Source organism: Equus asinus, chromosome 9 (genome assembly GCF_041296235.1).
Source record: "Equus asinus isolate D_3611 breed Donkey chromosome 9, EquAss-T2T_v2, whole genome shotgun sequence".
NCBI lineage: Eukaryota > Metazoa > Chordata > Mammalia > Perissodactyla > Equidae > Equus > Equus asinus.
In genome coordinates, this window is record NC_091798.1 from 12,399,345 (window position 1) to 12,422,091 (window position 22,747).

Below are 22,747 nucleotides of genomic sequence, written 5' to 3' on the forward strand. Positions count from 1 at the left end.
TTTGGAGAAGGGCCCCCCCCTCCAGAAGAAGAGCGGGTGAAATGCTTAATCCCGTTCCAGGTAGTGTGACAGCTCTGGTGGTAGGCTCTCTGTGGTTACTGACAGGAACAAGTGAAGACTAAAAGGAGAGAGCCCTTGGCAACTCTGCGCCAAGTCACGCTGCGTGAGGGGGCCTCCACTCCCCCAAATTCTGCTCACTTCACATACTGTTACAGAGATGACCGGAATGGTCATTTCAAATTTGTCCAACCCAGGCTACATTTTCCGGGGCCTATGGCCAAAAACATTATCCACTGTATTATCCTAAGCAATGATTCTGCCAAACCGGGGAAGGGGCCACTTGGGAAGGGGAGTCACTTGGCTCGGTCTGCTTAGGAAACCACACTCCACACAGCCTCAGGCGCTTCTTCCTTCTCCTTTCTCCTTCCCACAGGCTTCCATATAAGTTTGTAGGAAATTTCTCTCAATGAAGTGAAGCCAACATGGTGTGGCAGGGACAGGCTTTGGAGCCAATCAGAACTGCAGCCGAATTTGGCCCTGCCACTTACCTAACTTGGGTCATTGGCCAGTCATTTCACTTCTCTGAGCCTTTATTTCCTTACATATAAAGTGGGGGATTATAACACCTGCTCTGCAGGGCTGCCATGAGGACTGACTTCTATCATAGGCACTCAATGATGACTAGTGTTCCTTTCTCTGACTATGGTTACCCTCCCTGGCCTGACTCAATGGAATCTCATGGGTCAAGGAAGCACCCATTTCATGTCCTGATTAGGTATAGATAAATACGATTATATCTCCTGACAACTATCTAACTTCATTGAGAGTTGCAGTAAAAAAAAAACACCAAAAAACCAAAGATAGGAAATAGTCCAAAAAAGCACCCCTATTTGGTCTGGCACTTACATTCGTATGGATTTTGAATGATAGCGTTTCTGTTGTTCTAAAAACTTGTAATCTTCCAAATAAAATACAAAGCTACTCTACAAATATCTGACCTGGAAAAGTAAACACAGCGGTGTTGTGTTATCTGGATCTCTGTCCACTCCTCCCCTCCTCTCCTATGCTTCCACCTTAAAATGGGATGTAAAAGCACAAGCACAAAGCCAAGCAGACTCTCCTACTCAACATGCTGGCTCACACTTTCCCTACGTGCTCTCACTTCAGATGCTTCTTGTTCTATCTCCTGATGACACAGAATAAGCAAACGCGTGGTTTCTGTTGGCTGCTTTACTGCTAGATGGAGAGAATGTCCTCTCTCTAAGGAAGCTGGAGGCTCAGTGGGTCTAGAAGCTAGGTAGAGCTGGATGGCTGCAGAGATGTGGCTTGAGTGAGTCTAGGATGATGACTAGTGGGGTCGGGTAGGGAGACTAGTCTGCAAACTGCTGGAGTGCTAGGACCACAGGGACTTTCCTCTGTATCCCCAGTCCCTAGCATGGCATCTGGCACACATCAGAGGCTTAGGAAACGGCTACTGAATGAAAGGATGAATATATAAATGAATAAATGAATGAAGGGGAAAGGATGAGCGAAATATGAAGAACTAAAGTACAAAGAGTTAAAGAGCTGAAAGGAGACTGTACAGAAAACAGAAGTTCCGGCCTCAATCTAGGGCTAAAACCCGAAATGGGTAAATATCTAAATTAATACATTGTTCATTTCCAAGGATCTTGCTTTTGTGTGCAGAGCCTGAGAACTCTTCTAAGCCACTGTTGTCCCTCTGGCCAGCAGCTCCCAGGGAGAGCCAAGGCAGGGGCTTTCAGGTTACAAAGACCAAAAGCAGAGGTACCATCTTTTCTAATGAGAAGCTCTTCTACCTAAGAGTAAGCTGTGCTGGGTGAGTTTTCTCACTGCCCAACTATAATACCTATCATTTATGGAGGGCCTTCTGGGTGCTCAGCACTCTTTTAGGCACATGCATATACTGCTTCTAACCCTCAGCTAACCCTGAAGTAGATATTACCCCCATTTCATAGACTAAAGATGTGAGGTCCTGAGCGAGTGAGTAACTTGCTCAAGGAATCACAGCTATCAGCTACCAAGATGTGAAGTGGAACTAGGATGTGTGCATAGGTATAGCTCAGAGGCCATGCCTGTGCCATCATGCTGGCCTGCTGCCTGCTACCCTTAGGCAGTCCTTTGAGTGAGGACCAAGACCACCAGCAGTGGTGATCGAGACAGTGTGTTTGGCTCCCACTGTAGACTTAGGGAGGAGGGAGAGGAAAGGCTCATTTCTGGGCATGGCTCATTCTTCCACTTTCAGTGGGCCTCCCGGATATGTTGCCCACATGCATCTCCTCAGTTCAGCCACTCTGCCACCTGCTGAAGAGTCAGGCAGCCACTGAAATCCCTGTGATCAGAATCCAGGGCAGCAGTTCCTGGAGAGTTTACAGCAAACCTTCTTGTCTCCCACCTAAAGCTTTTATAAATTTGGTTAACATATTTTCAGACTTCAAGATGAACAACAGTAGACATAAATTAAGACTGTCTCTGGAAAATGGTCCACTGAACACTTTCCTAAAAATAATGGCTTTCCTTCCAACAAAAGTACCATGTACATAGCAATTTAAATTAACATCATAGAAAACATTAGTAAATTAAGCTAATTTCCTTTGAGTTATAATACTCCCTATAAAGTAAACACTTTTCATTGTTAATCTTCTTCGAGCATACTGAATAACATAAAAAATATTCCACAAAGTTCTAAGAAGTAGGTGAAAAAATTCAAACTCCTCCCTTTTGCTTCCCATCTGTAAGAAAGACAAAATAGAACCTGAAGTGATGATATGAACCCTGATCCTACAGGGGTCAAATTCTCAATATATTTAGGGAACATCAGCTGTTCCTCTATCCCAGCCTCTTTGTTCAGGGTTACATGACATTTTAGTTATTCTGAAACTTTGCTGTCTATTGATCAGGGAAATGGAAAATGGGAATGAGGCAAGAGTATTCTGTCTTGTGCAAAAGGTGGTGGAAGGAGGGCCTGAGAAGGAGGCTTTGGTTTAGACAAAGGACGAACAGACCACAGAAAAGGTGAGAGACCAAAGCATCCCCGGCCTGGGTATAGATGGCAGTGGGGGAGGAAGACAAAGCAAGGATGGTCAGGGCTGTACTCAGGAGGGTATGTCTGCACAGTGGGGCTCTGTATCTGTTAGGTGGGGGGCCTCAATGGGAAGAGGGGTAGGATACAAAACTATCTGTCCCTTTGGCCAAGCAGGATTGTCCTTGATTTTGAAACAATGAGTTGGTGATGTTTTGAGGAACAACCAATAATCAATGCACTGAACACTCAAGAGCTGCTTCTGAATCTCAGGAATCGTTTGGCACACGTAATTGGCCTTTCAGAAGGCCAGTGAGAGAGGAAGGGGAAGGTTGGCCCTAGCAACAACAATAGAAACAACAAAACAAAAACAGGATTGCCTGGATAGTGCAGTATGATCTGAAAAAGCAGAGAAACCTTCTACTCCTCTCCACAGCAATTTTTCCAGAGCCCCATACCGGGGTTGAAGATCAAGGATTTGGGAGAATACGAATACTTCTGAAGGAGGAAAAGCTTCCAGATTTTCAGTGCTCATGGAAGTAAGGGAGTTGCTGTCATTACCAAGGGCTGTTCCTGAAGCCACGTGCACAGAAGATATTGAAATGCGATCCTCCTCAAATTAGATACTAGTCATCTTTAGGGAAAAGGAATCAATTGTTCTCTTCGTCTGCTGTCTACGGACGTGATATTAGTGGAAGGTTATGAAAAATGAAAGTAATGGACAAATAAGCATATATTTTCCTGCCTGGATTAACTAAGCCCCACTATCTCAGTTATGTTAACCTTTTAATATCTGTACATACTGAGCACATTCCTAAGTTCTTACAGTGTCTTTGCAGCCTGATTATAGAAGCAAGTATTTAGCACTTTAAATTAAAAAAAAAAAAATCAAACAAAATGCAAGATGAGGTGAGCCTCTTTCTTAAAGAAACACGGTTGCGATCAATTATGGGTGACCCATTCTCCTCTGGAAAGTCATTTGGGAGTCCTGCCTCTTGGCCTCTACACAATGCCTTGCTCAAAAGCAAAAAGGCTTCTTGGCAATAAGGTGCCGCAGGCCTGGTTAACGCAGCCGGCTTTGGTCACATGTTAGCACTGCATGCATCCCTCTAACCAAACAGCACCCTCCTCCTCCACCCCCGCCTCACACAAAGCTAAGGGAAGCTCTTTCTCCAAGTGATAAACTGCCTAGAATATTTAAAAACCCTTCCATCCATTGGAAAATCTAAGGAAATACACAACCCAGTTTTGCTGTTGTTTCAATTTTCTCCATTACCAACATTACCCCTAGTTCTCAAAACATTCATTTTAATCATAGTTTATTGGGGAAAGAATTACCTGCCATGTCTCCTAGCTTATAAGAAAGAAGATAAAGTTGGAATGAAACTTCAGGATTAATTAATTGAGAGTACTGCATGTAATGTGTCTATTCTGAATGTTACAGTGCACATCACAATGAAAACAGTTTTATTTTCCATGGTTGAAATAAATTATAATAAATAATTCATTTCAATGGCAGAGATGTACTGGAGAGCAACAGCAACAAAATTGACTACACTACACTGTGTGTCTTATTCTTGAATCTTCATTATCCATTTGAAACTTTTTACGAGTAGTAAATCATATTTCAAGTGGCTGCAGATCTCATAAAGCAGCTTGCTGCATTAAAATAAAACCAGAAAACCTGGGGCACTAGAAGGCCGCAGGGTTTGCTACTCAGCAGTATTTGGGAAACTTTTCCTCACTCTTCTCTTGCCAACATCAAACACACCACTTTTCAATTTGATGGAAAAATTAAGCATCACTTGTCAAAAATATCACCTAAATTTCCTCTGGGTAGGAATGTTGGGAAAATCTGTATGTAGAGGAATAGGTTTCAACTCCAAAGGCATTTTCCTCTAATTTGTGTTCACGTAACACTGCTATTTCTAGTTTACGGTACTGCCCAAATGACTGCACACGGTCAGCTTCTAGAACCTCGAATGGCCTATACTAGGCTCTGGGGGTCCCCAAATTAGCAAACGTATATAAGCTCAAGAGAGACTAACAAAGGCACATGTGTCATGATTCTGTCTAAAAAGACCAGCCTATCTTCACAGGATAGGTGATATTTAATGTGAATCTTAAAAGATGCATATAGCATCCTGGGGAAGCAGGACATATTAGGAAGAGGAAATGAAATGAGAAAAGGCACAGGCGACAGGGCTTGGCATGTCTGAGGAAGAGTGAGACCCTGTACAAGAGGCTTTTGAGAGAGACCTTCTTCTGAGTGGAAAGGAGTAGAGCTGAGGGTGAGGAGAAGACTGGGCTGAGTCCAGGTTATAAAAGGTCTTTCATGTCATGCTGAATGCAGAAATGAGTTTGGGCCAGAACATAAAGGGTGGCCTTCAAAGGATTTTTAAATAATGATGAGGTCTGTGATTCAGAACAATAACTGATGGGGGACTGGAGAATGGCAATGATGGGTAGGTACTGGAGGCAAGGCAACACATTTAGATTCTACTGCAAAAGTCCAGGGGAGAAATGATGAGGGCCATGGCAAGGCTGTGGTAGCAGAGACAGAGAGCAATGGTCAGAATCCTTGACTGCATACCCCATTTTCTTCCTAGTCAATGAAATCTTTCCAAGAAATATAACCTGACACTGAAGCTGCACATAAATTCAGAGCTTTAAGAACATAGCCTCAAATTGAGACTGCCAATGGAAGGAAGGGGTTGGATGGTAGGCTGCCCAGCAGTGCTACATGTAGTGGAGAGGTGGCTGCTGTCTAGCAGATCAGCTGTTCAACAACGAACTCGTGGGATAAGGAGCAGTGAAACGAATCCCAAGCAGGGTACATATATATGTATGACAGAGGTGATTACAAGCACGTGGATATTAAATACTCAGTGATAAAGTAAACTCTCACTGAGGCCGTTCAAAATCAGGGCAGGGAGTGGGAAACAGCATGCTACTTTACTGAACAGTCACCACAACCTTTCCCAATGAATACCGCATTTCACAACCGAAGAACACGAGGCAGAATGGCACGAGAGCATCTCACGCAGTCGTCAACGCAGAGTGCAAGGAATATTGAATTTCATAATAACTATATTATCCCTACAGTAGAAGGTTCAAAGTTTCACTGTCTTTCATCTGTCACTACATTCTCCCCGATTTCCTGAAGGGGTTTGGTTAGATGTTCCTAAAAATCTTCATAACCAACAGTGGAGGATTATTTTATTTATCATGTCCAAAATGATTATGTGTGGGGAGAGAACAGTATTTTCGTGGAAAATTCACAGGGCCCTTAGAAGCCTTTTACATTAAAGATGAGTCTAGAGTTTACGTTTAAACCACAGAGGACAGCGTGCTGCCTTTCAGTTTTGAGGGTTTTTATTTATAGTTGTCCAAACGGCTTAGAGAGTGCCGGCCAAGAGGCCGGGGAGATGATTCAAAGATGTCACTGAGATTTGGACACTCTTCTGCCCTCATAATTACACAGGAATCCTAAGGAATGACAGCAAGTACAAGTGCTGGGAATAGAACCTAATTCCTTGATTTGTTCTGACATTTATTAACCACCAATTTTGTGCCAGGCTCTGTGTCAGACCCTGGGGATATACAGACAACAAGGGCACAGTCCTAGCCCTCAAAGAGCTCACAGTCCAGTAGGGGAGGAGATCAGTATATGAAGAATGACAACACAGTGCAGCAAGTGCCACCAATAGAAGCCTGTACAGGAAGCTTTGGGAGACCAGAGGAGGCTGACAGCTCTGCCTAGGGCTGGGAGGCAGGCAGGGAAAGCTTCACAGGCAAGATTTGATCTGTTGTAGAGAGTAAGCAAAGTCTGACAGGTAGTCAGGTGGGAAGAAGGGCAAGCAGGTGCAAAGGTTTGGGGAAGTGCTTGGAAATGACTAGCAGTTCCGGGGGCTGGAGAGGGTACATGGGGAGTGGTTGTGGCAGATGAGGCTGATTAGGTAGACAAGGGCCAGATCTTGTGAAGGGCCTAGTAATGTGTGCTGGAGAACATGAACTTTACCCTGCAGGAAGTGGGGTACCATTCAAGTTGAATGAATCTTTCTGGCAGTGATGTGGAAGGGTGAACTCCTGGGATAATCATTCTCCAGAGGGCCTGAGCCTTTAGGAGGCCTGGGCCGTCTGTCTTCTCCCAAGAAGATGCAGCTTTTTTCCTGTTCAAGGATTGGGAGGCCCCAGATCCAGAAGGTTACCTGCTTGGCTCCTGTGCCTCAGTCAGGATATATCTCGGCTTCTGCCTTGCTGGCTCTGTTGCCAGTACCCTGAGCAATGGCACTGCCATTACTTGCCTTGGCCCACAGCACATAACTTAAAACTTTCCCCTGTCAGGAATGGTTCTCTTTGTCAGGAAGCTTTTTATTGATGTTCAACCTTCATTTTCCCTTTCTTAATATTATCCCATTATGACAATACTCCATTGTGCCATGCTAAGTAATTCTCTTTCCTCCTTGGCATTTACATCTTCCAAGTATTTATAGACTTATCAAATGCCCCATTTAGTTGTCACTTAGGCAGGCTATACATATTTAGCTTCTTTAATCTGGCCCCATGAGCCAGCCCTTCCATTCTCCTAAATCACTTGAGTTACTTTCCTCCAGGTTTCTGTCAATTTGTTTCCAGCTTCTCTGTAATGCAGGGGGCTGGTATAAAGATGGGGTTGGGGAGGGAGGGCTTGCTCCCTCTGTAGGGTAAGAGTACATCATTTGTCTAGGGTGGAACTTCTCCCTTAAAGTGCAGACTCCAAAACAGGTCAGGTCTCTGGAGGGGCTGTCAATTCCTCTTGTTATCTACTAGGTTTCTTTCACCTGCACATGTTTCAAGTCAAGAATATTCTATTATTAGCTCTTATTATGTGCTAAGTACACACACACATACTGAGTACTACTAAGTGTTGGCTACTGCGCTAGGGACTTCTTCCTTCTTTTTCCCTCCCTCTTCATTTCTCACACTTATTCATCGCTCAAAGAATTACTGAGCTCCTACTATGTGTCAGGCAAGGTGGTACGGAATTGAATAAAATGTGGTCCCTATGGCCCTAAGGAGCTCATGTAGCCTAAGTATTTATTAATCTCTTATTGCCCACCCATCAAATTGTTTCCTTCCAACCTTAAGGGTCTAAGAGAAATCATCCCTAAATGCACTTAACTCTAATTGATGCTTTTAGTTCCCCGAGTGGAACTTCTTTGCCCCATCTAAAAGGAGATGCTAGGTTAAGTATAGGCATTAACACAGAGCTTTGCTTAGGATTTTTTTCCTGGTGGGTTTCTTCGAGGCCTAAGAGATTTCTCTTCAGGCCTTATACTTTCCTTCGCTGTCCTTCTTGACAGTTTATTTCATGTTCTTTGTTCATAAGACTTCAATAAGTGTGCATTTGAATATTTTTCTTTTCCATGGTACCAATGTTCGAAGTTATGGGGTAGGCTGAGGGAATGATGGAATGGGAGATCTCTTAAGACCGTGAGTCTCGGCTAAAGTCTTGGAGAGTCTGGGCATGAGATACAGGAGGGAGTAGTTCAGCTGCCTGATCCTGGGGGTCAGTTAAAGGAAGATAGAGAATTCCCCTGGTTGAGGTGCTGTTATCTTCAAAGAGGTGAAATAACTATTCCAAGGACATGGTTAGGAAGTAGCATAAGTGGTATTCAAAGCCAGGTACACTGACTGCAAAATCTGTCTGTTCTGATTGTTGTAAAGTAGAAAATCCTCAACAAATACAGAGAATCTGTAATTAAACACCTTTGAAAGGAGGATGGAGTTTCATCAGTCTGAAAGTACTTAAAGTCTGTATTTTCCTAAGCATGACAAGGGATACAGAAGTAACATGCAAGAGTTCTTCTGGGTTGCAAAGCATATAAAGCAGCATCAACTCATGAAAGTTCATAGGATTAGGGAACCATTACCTTGTTCTTCAAGTAGTGATCAGACAGCAATCAAATAAGTCTTCCTTAACATACTATATAAGCTCAAAGCTGCATCAGGGGCTACTGCTGGTAAAACTTTCCAAGAGTTAAGATAAAAATGAATATGAAGGATGAATTCACATCTCTAGTACACTAATATATTTTGGGAAAATTTCACATAATTTACCTTTCAAGTACGTGAAAAACCAGTAATAACTGTAAAAAGAATAAATCATGCCATCACTAATCCAATTCTCACTTTATACTGTGCCCTTCTTTCAAGAAACTCAAAGAACTTCTCATACCATTCACAATGCCACTCATAGAAATGAAGGCAGGAGAAACCCTGTCATTTATCTTGCTGTCTCCCTTGGACAGGGATGAACAGATAAGAAGAAATGCCAGGAAGGAAGGAAGAGTACGTTAAGGCCCTGGAAGGGCTGGTATGGTGAAAACTGTGTGAGATCTACAGATAAGAAAGCCTTAGTTATATTCTAGGCACTGTTGTTTACTGGCTGTGTGACTTTGGCCGAGTTATTTTGTCTCTCTGAACCTCTGCACACTTCTCCCATACAGGTACTGTGGGATTAAATTTGTTGATGTACCTATACTCCCAGGTTAAAAAGTATCCATGTTGGTGCTATCTACTCATTAGGGTTGTTGTGAGATTCCGAAGAGACGTTAGGTATGAAGACATTATATAAATGGAAAGAGTTACAAAGCTCATTTTCACTCCTGCCATTGCAAGACAATGCCTGGAGTATGCAGGAAGAGTGAGAAAAAGTCAGTTTGGGGCCAAGAATCAAATCCACACCACATGATGCCTCCTCCCTGTGCGGTAAGTGTTTGTGACCCTGAGAATGCCTGTCACAGAAAGAACTCTAAGAAAGGCAGAACACATGGCTGGGAGGAGGAAGCCCCAAGTAATCTGGCTGAAGTCATGGCCTTTGAAACCAAATCATCCTGTGAAATGAAGTCCTGGGCTGGGGATTTCCTGGAAAGGATGCTTGTCACATTTATACATATGAACAGCAGGGATATGGACAGGGGTGGGGACATAAAAAAGCGACTGGGACCTGCACACTGGTTTTCAAGGTGACGGCTAATTTTACATATCTATTGAATACCTTCTCTGTGTTGGGCGAGTCTACACTCATTGGTTCATTTTGTCCTCACGACTTCCCTGAGTCAGGAATCTTTTGGCTATGAGGGCAGCAACCACTGCAGACAAAACTAAACTTAGGCCTAAAAGGGGTGACTTGAGGACCCCTGGACTAGGCAGTGCAGTCAGCCTCTAAAGGGCTTGGCACTAGGCACAAGAATGCCGGCAGGATCTTTCTCAGTCACTTTGTCTCTGGGGCTGCCTGGTCTCTCACTGAGGGCCTTTCAGCACGTCTCCTTTTTCGTCTCGCTGTGGACTGGCTACTTCTCAGTATATGGCAGGGAATGGCTGCCCCATGGTTCTTGACTTTTCAAATCTTCAATTCATGTGAAGACTAGAGACTGACCAATATCTTTTAAATATGTTTCTAAATCCAGGGAAGAAGACTAACTCAGCCCACCGGGGTCAGGTGTTTACCTCTTGTCCAATCAGTTCTCAAAGAAAGGGATCTTCAGCTCAAGGATTTATGAATGAATGAAATGTTGTGTGCCTCCTCTTGTCTTACCCTCCATCCCTACTAATCCTGTTTCTAGGCCATTTAAAAGTAGTACTGTATAGTAGTTAAGAGCACAGGTTCTGGGGCCGGCCGAGTGGCGAAGTTCGCGTGCTTGGCTTTGGCGGCCCAGGGTTTCGCCAGTTCGGATCCTGGGCATGGACATGGCACCGCTTGTCAGGCCACGTTGAGGCGGCGTTCCACATACCACAACTAGAAGGACCTGCAACTAAGATATACAACTATGTATGGGGGCGGGAGAGGGATTTGGGGAGATAAAGCAGACAAAAAAAAAAAGATTGGCAACAGTTGTTAGCTCAGGTGCCAATCTTCAAAAAAAAAAAAAAGAGCACAGATTCTGCTACTTATTAGCTATATGATATTGGGTGAGCTAGCTAACTTCTTAGAGCCACAGTTACAGTATTTTGATTATAAAATAGAGTTAGGTTTGCCGGTTTGGATCCCGGGTGCGGACATGGCATCTCTTGGCAAGTCATGCTGTGGCAGGCGTCCCACATATAAAGTAGAGGAAAATGGGCACAGATGCTAGCTCAGGGCCAGTCTTCCTCAGCAAAAGAGAGGAGGATTGGTAGCAGTTAGCTCAGGGCTAATCTTCCTCAAAAAAAAAAAAAAATCTGCCTCACAGAGTAGTGAGACAAATAGAAATATACCATATACATACATATATACACACACACACACACACACATATAAAGCACTAGCTCACAAGCCTAGCAAATGATAATTATTTCTACTACTTTTTCATCATAATCATTCACCACCATACTCCTCTGTTTGAGTCTGAGGTTGTCCTTCCATAGTGACCCCCTAATTCCTAGCGCCCCTGCAGGAAATCAGCTTTCTGTTACAGGACGGACGAAGAGTGTAGACCTTCGAACAGGAGGCATGAAGCTTCTTCCATTTTGCAATGGTAGGTAAGGGAACGTTCCTAAGCCAATCTTTTCTGCTCAAAGTAGTCAGCCTCTTTGTGATATCCACACAAATTTAGGATCCTTCTGGTGAGCCCTCGGCTGGCTTGGATGCGACACAGGAAGATGATCTCAGGTGTCATCTTCACATGTCACAGAAACGCTGCTCAGAGTAGAAAGACCGCACTTGTGTTAAAACTTGGGAGTGCAAAGGAAATCCCAAATAATTTCCGTTTGTGAAATATGGATAAATGCTGCTACCTGTGCTGTGTTAGCATAAAAAGGCAGATGTCATCTGCAGGGCTTTCTTTTTCTGAGAATTACTGAAAAAACAAAAACAAAAACCACTGAGAGTCAGCAGACAAAACTGTCCCTTTAGAACATAGACTGTTAAAACACTTTGCCAGACTTGGTGTCAGTACTGAATCCATGGATTAGAAATTTTCCTTGCAGAGGCTTTAAAAAAGGATACATTTAGTGAATTCTTTTTATCCTTACTTTACAATGATAGCCAATTATGCCAATCACTATTAAAGAAGAGGCTAAAAACCATCTTGCTTGCCATTTGCCACACTGAGTCAGAGATTGTTATAAAGCATGCCTAATTGTCATTGGGCTAAACCTGTGTAAACAGCACTTTCTCCTTATGAAACATTCTCTGTCTGCTTTACATGAATGTGAAGGAAAAGGTATGGGCATTGTTCATTTTTTACAACTCCTTTGCTATTCTGAGAACATTTGCTGTAGACTAATAGCAAAACTGACTGTGCTAAACTGTAGATAAAGAATGATGACAGACTGCAGTCCCCTTAATTCACAGAGAAAACACTAGGAGCCCCTGGGAATGTCAAATCAAGCCACTGGCACCCAGTGACTTTACGTTAAGTCACAAACTACATCATATTTTTTAGTTTAAACACAAAGGCCATGTGACTTATTTATTTGAAATTCTTCTTTATGAAGAGCTGGCTCTTTTTTTAGCTCCTTGGAAAACATTATAATTCCCCTATTCTATAAACATACAAATATAATTGTAAAATGACATCATTCTGTTTTCATTTAATTACCCCTGAAATGCTTTCTATTTAATATTCATTACTCAAAAGCTAATTTAAAAGAGAAAGAGATGCGACTTATTCAAAAAGATGTACTGTCATTCACAGCAATAGTTATCTAATATACAGAAGTTAATAAAGCAGATTAATCTACAAGTCCCTTTAAGCCATTCTTGAGTTTTGAACAACTGCCTCTTTGACCTTTCACCTTCATGCTGTGCACCAGTAGCAGGTGCCAGCTGTACAGAAATTATGGCTGTGCATTTGAACGCAAAGTCTTTTCTTACTTTGCTTCTGACCAGCAGCTGACCCTGCAGGAGTGATTGTTTCTGGTGCCGGCCTAAAGGCTACATAAACCAGTAGCAGATAAACAAAAGGCTACATATACCAGCTGCCTTGCCTAAGGGTACCATCCCAGGCTGACACCTCCACTCCTTCTCCAGCCTCCCAAATTGCTCCTTGTTTGTTTCCATACGTGCATTTCATCCTTGTTATTTTGTGCGATGGGTGGGCATAGGAGAAAACCCCCCAAAACAACAAAAAAACCTGTCCCTTCCTTCGAACTTGACTTTTGAGTATTCCATGTCAAACTGTGCCATTATGATGCTAATCTAGGCCTGATTTAGCAACTTTAATAAGAGGCTCTTGTAATTAGATAATAAAATTTTATTATGTATTTTAATATTAAAAGTCCTAAAATCAAACTCTTCAAATCATACACTGGTACAGAAGTAAGGTACTTAAATATCATAGCACCAGAAAATGGGGCTGAAAAAGAACACTGTGGCTAATTTTTCATTCTCAGAAATGTAAACATGGAATTCCTATGTGGTGGCAGTGAAAGCTCCAACACTCTTAATTATGTGCAGGGAAGAATGAATATATTCAAGTATGAAGCACACTGTACCATTTCCAGCAACAGCATGAGATGGCTTTGACAGTTATTTCTTGGATACAAATTACACAAGTATAAAAACAATCCCCATAATGATTAAATGCAGTTATGTACATAAGAGAATACCACTGCAAATGGTAACATATTTAAATGCTTTTCCTTCATTAAAAAAATTATATATGATATTAAACCATCAATCACTGCTGAGGCACAGGAGTTTAAATGTATTGTCACTGGTTGAAATAAATGACTTGGAGACTGAATTCTGGCTCACTCAATATGGTGTCTGAGCTGTTGCTTAGTCACCCAACTCTCTGCTGGTTTGGGCTACATCTGGTGAATTCCATCCCTTTCAATTAATAAGGCAAGTTACGCTATCAATGGATTACATCTTTAAACTGTGCTTAGAGGTAGAAAAACACATGTTCTAGTGAAAAAAAGAGACTCTCTCTGTTCCGTTAATCATTTGGAACAACATTTGAAGTACTTATTTCTTTCTTCATCCATGTTTAGAATGAAATTTTTTGTGGAACTTCAGCAGGCTATTATATAGCATATAGTGATAAAATCTTACCTTAGCATTACCTTTTAGTCTAGTATGTAGTAATCTAAGACCATGCTAGATTTGATACCTAAAGTCACTGCCTGCAGATTGTGCTTCTGAGAATTAATTGTTTTTGGTTTGTCTTGCAGACATTCATTGACCATCACAAGGTGTCAGGCTCTGCTAGGTGCTGGGACAAGTATCAAGATAGAGATGGATCTTTGGGGCAAAAAAGGTACTGTGTAAAGATAGGTGTCATGGTTATAACACTAATTTGATGATTTATAAATCAAGGATAGGTTTCTATTTTAACTGGTTTTTCTGTTTTAAAATACCATTTTTTGGGTTACAGTTGAAATAGTCATTCAACAAATATTTGTATAACAAAAATGAAATCAAAATGGCAAAGATATGGTATATAACAAAGGATTTGGACTATAAGCATCATTCTAAAGATGGATAGACAAATAATTTTATAATATCACAGATACAATGCCACTTAAACAAAAAAAATCAGCGTTTTTCTATTTTTAAAATGATTAACTTTCTAAACTGATCTTTCACAAAGTCATCATTCTTAAGAGTTTTACTCCCTTATGGACTTTTACCACCTGGCTGTTACCTAGATACTTTTGTCCAGCCTTAGTCCTCTTAGATATTCTGATTTGATCCTTAGTAATTAGATTGTACGTGTGCACATGCATGTGACTGAACTGAACTTTATTTTTGCCTCAAACAAATCTGGTTATTTTGAAAATAAAAAACGTTTATGAGGTGTTAACTGAGTTTCATTGCCTGTTTACTGCATCCCTTCTGTATGCAAAGATACAACCGAAATGCGATAAAATGCCAATTCAGTAGAGACCTAAGTACAGAGTTACATGGAAAAGCAAAATAATGGCATCCTTTTTAAACAACTAATCAAAAAAGTGTGCTTCAAAAATTACCAACATCAGAAAGAAAGAAAAATATCCCTAGCAGCGCCACATGGAATGACTGTGAGAAATATAAGGGATGATGCATCGGGAGATCTTAGTTCTGAACTTCTCTAAGAGTACATAATACAGAGTGGAGAACTGGTAACCAGACATACAGTGCTGGCCTGCAGAATGTTTTTATTTCTTTGGTTTTGTTTTTAATTTCCAATCAGTGGCCAACATTTAAAAATCTGGATTTCTGACTTCTCTTTGGGGGGCTATCTCAATGTATCTGGCAGCACTGGGTCTTACCGTCTTACAGGGCAACAGTTATCTGGAGCTGTGGGGAGGTTGTCCCCTTTAGACAGGGGTGTGTACTCAACTTAGGTTTCTTTCTAGTCTACTTCATTTAAGTTTTCTGCTTGGCTTTATAGGAATATTAGTTTGTGATCCCTTGTAGAATGGAAAAGAGAGGGAGAGGCACACTCAAAGAAACTCAGGTGTCAGTCTCAGACTTGCCAATGTGAGAGGCCCTTCAGAATGATCTTCAGAGCTAATGGTACTCAGGAGTAGAAACTTCTTTTAGAAAAGATAAACTGTTTACAACAAGAAAGAGATGAAAAATGGCATACTATACTGATGAATCAGTGGTGGGAGGTAGGAGGAAGCCTGGAGATATGCTGGGCATGGGGGACAGATGCAAAGCACTTGTTGCTTCCCCAACTTCATTTCACACCTGCCACATTGATTCTCTCCAGAAAAATGAAGTTAGAGTACATCTCAAGAGCTACCTCAAAGGCATTAAAGAAAAGTCACAAAGGAGCATCATGAGCCAGTTATACTATCAGACTCTGACCTTCTTAAGGATATATGTCGTACTAAATTTTATAGCCTCAATGTCTGGCTATAGAATTAACGATTTGGTATGGGTGTAGAATAAGAGAGAGGAAGCTCTGTTAGCTCTGCCTCAGTGATGGCGGGAGCCACAGGGCTTTTCTGTACCAGCTGGCAAAGCAACCTCCCTCTCCCTTGCCCATTGCCTCTTTGGGTCACTGCCCATCTGTTTCCTCTGGGCTGCAGCACAAAGTTGGGGTATAGGATGACTGCTCTAAACAATTCTACCTTAAAGATGGCCCCAGTGGGACTTACTGGAAGCTCAACTTACTTGGTTGTAATGCTCAAAACATACATACTACTTCAGATTAGCAGGCACCAACAAACTGTTGCTCTGTGGTTAAGCATGTAAACAGACCTAGGGTAAAATTTTACTTTTTCCAATTATTGACTATGCAACCTTGGGAAAGTTACTTAAATATTTTTGTGCCTCAGTTTCTATATCTGTAAAATGGCGACTGTAATACTATAGCTTCACAGAGAAACTGTGATGATTAAATGCATACGTAAAGAGCTTAAGCTAGTGTCTGCATATAGTAAGCACTTACGTTTTGCCAATACTATTTTTTCCTAGACATGAATATGTAATTACTCACCTAGATTGCTGTGAAGAAGACCAAGATTGCAGGAGCATGTGCAAAAAACAATTTGGTCATGAAATGCGAGTTTCTATTTTCCACTTCTGGTGTCTAAGGACCTATCCTTGGCTTCCTTTAAACCCTTTAAATCCATATTATCCACTGACCCAGTTGTGAATGTTCTTTCGGTGTATTTATAATATCAATCTACTGACATATTTTTGATAATAAAGTTTCAAATCAACCAGACTGAGCAAATGGGTCACGTGGAAGGCATACTTTCTATTTAGGGTTCACTAGAAATGTCTTTAATAATATCAGAAAATCTAGATAATTATTTAAGAGGACAAGAGACATGAATATATTTCATCTGCTTGCTTCCCACTGTGAGAGTCGTGCTAAGGTTCTATAGGCCAAAATCCTAACATCAGTTAAATATGCGACTGCACTTTCTCCTACTTACTATTACAGAATGGAATCTTAAGTAGGAAAGATGTCTTGTATAGTATGTCAAAATGTTGAGCAATATCATTTCAAACTAAACACAGAAATGAAAGAAGAGCAGATCATTTCTCTTTTGCCGTAATTCACTTTGGGATGCATGTCATGAAGAGCACTATACAAAAGCAATTTTCATTGATTGACTGACTGATTGAGGAAAAGGGTGAATGTTCTTTCAGCTTACGTCCCTACTGAAGTATGATTCTTACAGCTCCTGACAGCTCTTCACAATTTGTAGTTAAATGTCTGGTTAGCACAAAAAGAGAATGTGAAAATCATAATTAGAAAGTTTTTGGGTTTTTAGTACAGCTGAATTGAGTCAAACAGTTAAACAGATGAGGGTAAGATAAATTCAAATCTAAATGTTCTAATTCCTCCATTCAATGCATTTAGATTTTAGGGAATATAATTACTAAAAATACCATCTTAAGCCAATTGCATAATCTAATCAGTAATACTTGAAATCACATAGTTCTTGTTCTACTTCTGTGGAAGGTGCTACTCTTTACAGAGGAATTAGTTTTTTCAAATTCTGATTTAGAGAAGCATTTAGCATCAGTGTCCTATACTTACAATCTGAAAAAGCATTAGTCACATCTCTGAAATGCCCTTCTATAAAACACACTCCTTCATTTACCTAATTTGGGCAAATCTTTCACTGTGATATAACTAAATGAATGCTGATCTATGGGTTATAGATGCAAACACTTAACATGACCAGTGATAAAACTGAAAAAATTTCACATAGAAATTTTACCTCCCAAATTACTGTAGCAGATCAGTGCCTAATCACTGTTACTATTGGCCTGTTCTCGAAATTTTAGTTTATCTTTCTAATGACATAAAAACACATATGGAATTTTTTTCTTAATATATGTAAACTGGGTTTTTCTCAATTGTTAAGTCAAAGCAATGCTGGTTAGACAATAACTCTTACTTGAAATGGATTCACTTAATCATAATGGATCTTCAAATGGACTAAATTTAATGCTTGCAAAGTTGGATTTGTTTCCAAAAACATGGAAGATGGCTTATTTGGAGAATGTTTTTAAAAACACTGAAGATCTAAAGCCACAGAGCAGGTCATAATAAACACCCTTCCAGGTGAGAAGCACTTAAAATGTCTTTCCCTGGCTGCTACATACAAATAGAAAGGCCAATACGGATGTTGGAAAACTATGTGGGTTCATGCTTCGTTTGCTATGGAAGCTTGAGGAGCTAACTTTTGCAACAACACTCTTCATGCAATTATGCTTTCAGCAATATAGGTCCAGGTTGAGGGGGAAACAGTTCAAACTAGTAAATAATTGCAGTATCATTGCATCAGTTTAGTTTAAAGAGCTGACAAACCCTCTCTAAACTCCAAGCACAATTAGTCATTAGGGTCTAGTTTTTCAGCACTGTTAAGCAATTTGTAACCCATTCCTTTTAATAGGGTTAGGCATTACTTAACCGACACAGATGCCTTGAAAACTGAAACCTCAAGTTATGAAGCAGCAACCTTGTTCATTACCTTCTGTGATAGGCAAATCATCTCTAAAACCAGCATTTAATGGGCAACCAATGAATAATCAATGGCTCACTTTTCATCTGAGTGTGAAAATGAGAATAATCTAATACAAAGTCCCTCTGGTAAGAGGCCGAATCTTGGGTTCTGCTGCTCTTCAGAGCTGATTTATAAGGTCTGGGAAAGCTGATGTAAACAGATGATCAATGGGACCTATCCTTGCTCATAATAACCCCCAACTGGCCCACTCCCTCTTTCCCAAGTCCATCCCTTCAGGCTATTAGCTCTGTCCAGCTAATTCTTCCCACTATTCCTGCCTGCTGCTTTTACTCTGGCCATCCGTTCAGTCCAGCCGACTCAGAAGTAATTTTATACGCAGCAGAGAGAGGGTGGAATTGATTTTTCACTCAGCGCTCAGTTCCCATCTGAATAATTATCAATTTTACTGCCTCATAAAGGGAAGAGTCAAAATTTCAAATCAATTCAAAAGAGCTTTTGAGACGACAGAAACTGTGCATAAGAATAGAGGTCAAAGTTGTCAGTGACCTAAGGAGATGATGTCAGATACTACTATACCCAATAGTTGACATCAGAAGCACTCAAGATGATATAACCTAGTGCTAATGCAAATCATATTTATGCTGACTACCAGATACCAGTCATTAATATTTAAAATGCTATCTGAAAGCCTACATTCCAAATAAATAGAATATATTCCACCGTTAATAAAGATCTATCACTACTTAGTCATATGCTATAAAGTAAAGATTACCAAGTACTATTAATACACAGAAATTACTTAAACCAACAAACGCACGGTAATTCTGAGTAAAGACAAACTTGATTGTCTCCTGTACAACCATATTACACTTGCTCTGCAGTCTGATGCTATTTGTCTAGGACCACAGTCTACTGATTTTTGCTAAAATTTTCTACCAACTTAAAAGTTTCTGCCAAAGTTTCTGGGACAACGTTGTGATCATGACTGAGCGCCGGCAGGAGGGATTTGGTGGTGGACTTTGTTGCTGGCTATGGTGGTGCTGGGGGCTGGGTCTGATTCCTGGCCAGTCCACGGGTATTTATTTCCTCCACTGGCTACATGCTCTAGGTCTGTGGCTTTCAGCCTTCTCCTCACAAAACACCTGAGGGCCAGGACACACTCCCAATAGTAGCAGGGGCTACTGTACTTGGGGGGTGGAGGAGGGGGAAGAGAGGTGCACTCAAATCTTGATAGAACGTATATATATTTTTTTGCTTTTTTTTTTTTTTTTAAAGATTTTATTTTTTTCCTTTTTCTCCCCAAAACCCCCCAGTACATAGTTGTATATTCTTCTTTGTGGGTCCTTCTAGTTGTGGCATGTGGGACGCTGCCTCAGCGTGGTTTGATGAGCAGTGCCTTGTCCGCGCCCAGGATTCGAACCAACGAAACACTGGGCCGCCTGCAGCGGAGCGCAGAAACTTAACCACTGAGCCACGGGGCCAGCCCCTGTTTTGTTCGTTTTTTTTAAAGATTGGCCCTGAGCTAACATCGGTTGCCAATCTGCCTGTTTTGTTTTTTCTTTTCTTCTTCTCCCAAAAGCCCCCCAGTACATAGTGTTATATTTCAGTTGTGGGTCCTTCTAGTTGTGGCATGTGGGATGCCACCTCAAAACGGCTTGATGAGCGGTGCTAGGTCTGTGCCCAGGATCCGACCAGGTGAAACCCTCAGCCGCCAAAGCAGAGCGTGTGAACTTAACCACTCAGCCACCGGGCTGGCCCCATAGAATGTATATTTTGAAAAGGCATTCCAGGTGAATCTGAGATCTTATCCCCACCAACCAGACCCCTGAGAATCAATGGTGGAAGTGGTAAGGACTTGGGATTTTTGGCCAAATAGACTTTGGTTTACATTCCACTTTCCAGTTCATCTCTCTGAGCCTTAATTTATTCATCTATAAAAATGGGGATGATGATATCCACACTTCAGGGTTGTTGTGGGGGTCTAAATGAGAAAACTTCCCTGAAAGTCCTCTCTTCCTGTAAGTCACTCTCTGTCATTACTATACTAATCATATTATTAATTATATTAATTATATATTAATCATATTATATTAATCACATTATCACTATATTACATTATATTATCATTATATTAATCATATTATCATATAATTGGGTTAGTTACTTGTCTCTCTATCCACTTGACAGGAGATTTTTTAAGGAGAGGAATTATGTCTTATGATTCTTAATGGCTCGTGCACCTTGTACATAGACAGTCCTCAATAAACGTGAATTACCTTCCTCTTCTCTTTACTATATCACCAACATATCATAACAATTCCAGGGTCATAGCAAATAATTACAGGCCTACAGCCTTTTGCCTAGTTACACAAAATCTTAATTATAGCCTTCTTCCAGGAAAATAATTGGTTAACTGAAACATCACCACAAATAAAGTTTACATCATTTCATTTAAATATTAGCAAAAAATGATAGCCAGGAAGAAAAGCTCTTCTATGGCTGTCTCATTCTATTTTTATCATTTCTTTACTCAGTGACATGTTCTGCTGATTGCAGGCGACTTATTCGCTGACTAATGACCATGTTAAGGTGTTTACATTTGCAAACCACAGACTATTATGGAGATAATTTGGCAAAATAAAACAACTGGAAGCAGTATCAAGATATCATTTCCAAATTTAGTGGAATTGGAAAATATCATAGTGATGGTTATCCATAGAAAAATGGTATTATTCTCTTTGAACTATTCCTGGCATGTATATTTTTATGCATGTTACTGTGATTTGCAGAAGTGAGTTTTTTAAAAACAATATTAAACTTGGACCTAACTCATATTAGCCAGTCAGAAAACACATTTGAAAATAAAGAAATTGTGGCTTTATTACTTATTACTTAAATGCTTGTGGGAATATGACCTATCTGAACCTGATTTCTCATCTTAAAATGGGAAAAATACAAACTACGATATGATGAATGGAAAGTTCCTGGCAAGTTGCCTGGCATAGAGTAGGAGCCCAGCCTTCCCAACATACCTGAGTACTCGCAAGGCAAACTTAAGACGACATTAGTAGAGGCTCCAGGAAAGAAATCAGAGGTCGACTGTTTCTAGTTCCAGCTTCACCTTTTATTTCTCTCAGGTCTCCTGAAGAGCTACCCTCTTTGTGAATTCTACCTTCACTGGGCTGAGATGAACTACTTAGAGATTTCTTTCTTTCTTTTTTTTTTAAACTTTTTTTTTCTTCTTCTTCTCCCCGAAGCCCCCCAGTACATAGTTGTATATTCTAGTTGTGGGTCCTTCTAATTCTGCTACATAGGACACCGCCTCAGCATGGCCTGATGAGCAGTGCTAGGTCTGCGCCCAGGCGAGGTGGCAAAACCCTGGGCCGTGTAAGTGGAGCATTCGAACTTAACCACCCAGCCACCGGGCCAGCCCCACTTAGAGATTTCTTGATGGTGGATAATCCTGAGGCCAGTGTACTATCCTACCTTCAGGGAAAATACTCCTAGAGAATAACCGGTAGAGAGTCTTGACAAAACCAGTTGCTCTAAGAGATATTCAGGGACCAGGCTGGCTTTTGGGAAACCCTGTTTTCTAAACTAGGTGACCAACCACCAGTTACCTGCTGCAGGACATCTGGATTTTGCTGCATAAAATGTAATAGCCTCTGGCCGGCCTGGGTAGCCTCTCTGCATCGAAGTGGCTTCTTGCCCTCTTTTGCTATGTACTTGAGGAGGCAGGTGACGATGTAGTCTAAGCTGGCACAGCAGCTGGAGGCGACAACTGTATCTGTACAAATAATAAATGAGAATTCGTTTGCATTACTAAATTGTTTGTTTCGTCTGATTAATTATAATGCCTCCACTAAAAAAAATCACTTTTCTGGCTTCAAAGCACTTTTATCAAACTGCAAATTCCGTGAGGGCAGGGATTTTTCCTTGCTTATCCCTTTAAACCCAGTGTCTACTTCAGGACCGGACATAGAGACATGTCAGAAAGTAAATGATTCCTGGATTGAAGTGGACGGAATTTTCCATTTGTGACTTAATGACCCTCTGTTCAATTCCAGTGACTTTATTAGATATCTACCTGGTGCAAGGTTCTCTGCTTTAGGGGAATCCCCCCACTCTGGAGTCAAAGAGCTCAAGATTTAGTACATAAGTCACTATAGCAAAATGCTGTGTGCAAACGAGCGGCAAATGCTGTGAGGGCTTTGAGGAAGACATCACATTTGGACAGGGATCAAGGAAAGTTTGGTGAAGGCAGTAGCATCTGAGATGGGCTGGGAAGTTATTCCAATTACACATAATGAAGGACAC

The 22,747-nt window shown here is 41.1% G+C and overlaps 1 protein-coding gene across 9 annotated transcripts in view; it reads right to left on the reverse strand.

The window, feature by feature from the left end:
• RANBP17 (RAN binding protein 17) overlaps window positions 1-22,747 on the reverse strand; it is a 335,940-nt gene that overhangs the window by 7,620 nt on the left and 305,573 nt on the right. For 6 of the 9 annotated variants that reach the window (XR_011505729.1, XM_044777678.2, XM_044777676.2 and 3 more), the window contains one exon: window positions 22,051-22,217. The exons of 2 other annotated variants lie outside the window; for them this stretch is intronic. Coding sequence is in view for 5 of the 7 variants with exons in the window: in XM_044777678.2 (XP_044633613.1) it covers window positions 22,051-22,217 (167 nt within the window). In the remaining 2 variants the exon portion in view is untranslated. Of the gene's footprint in view, window positions 1-11,501; window positions 11,703-11,800; window positions 11,863-22,050; window positions 22,218-22,747 lie in introns of all 9 variants that reach the window. One more of the 9 variants, XR_011505727.1, reaches the window with a different exon arrangement.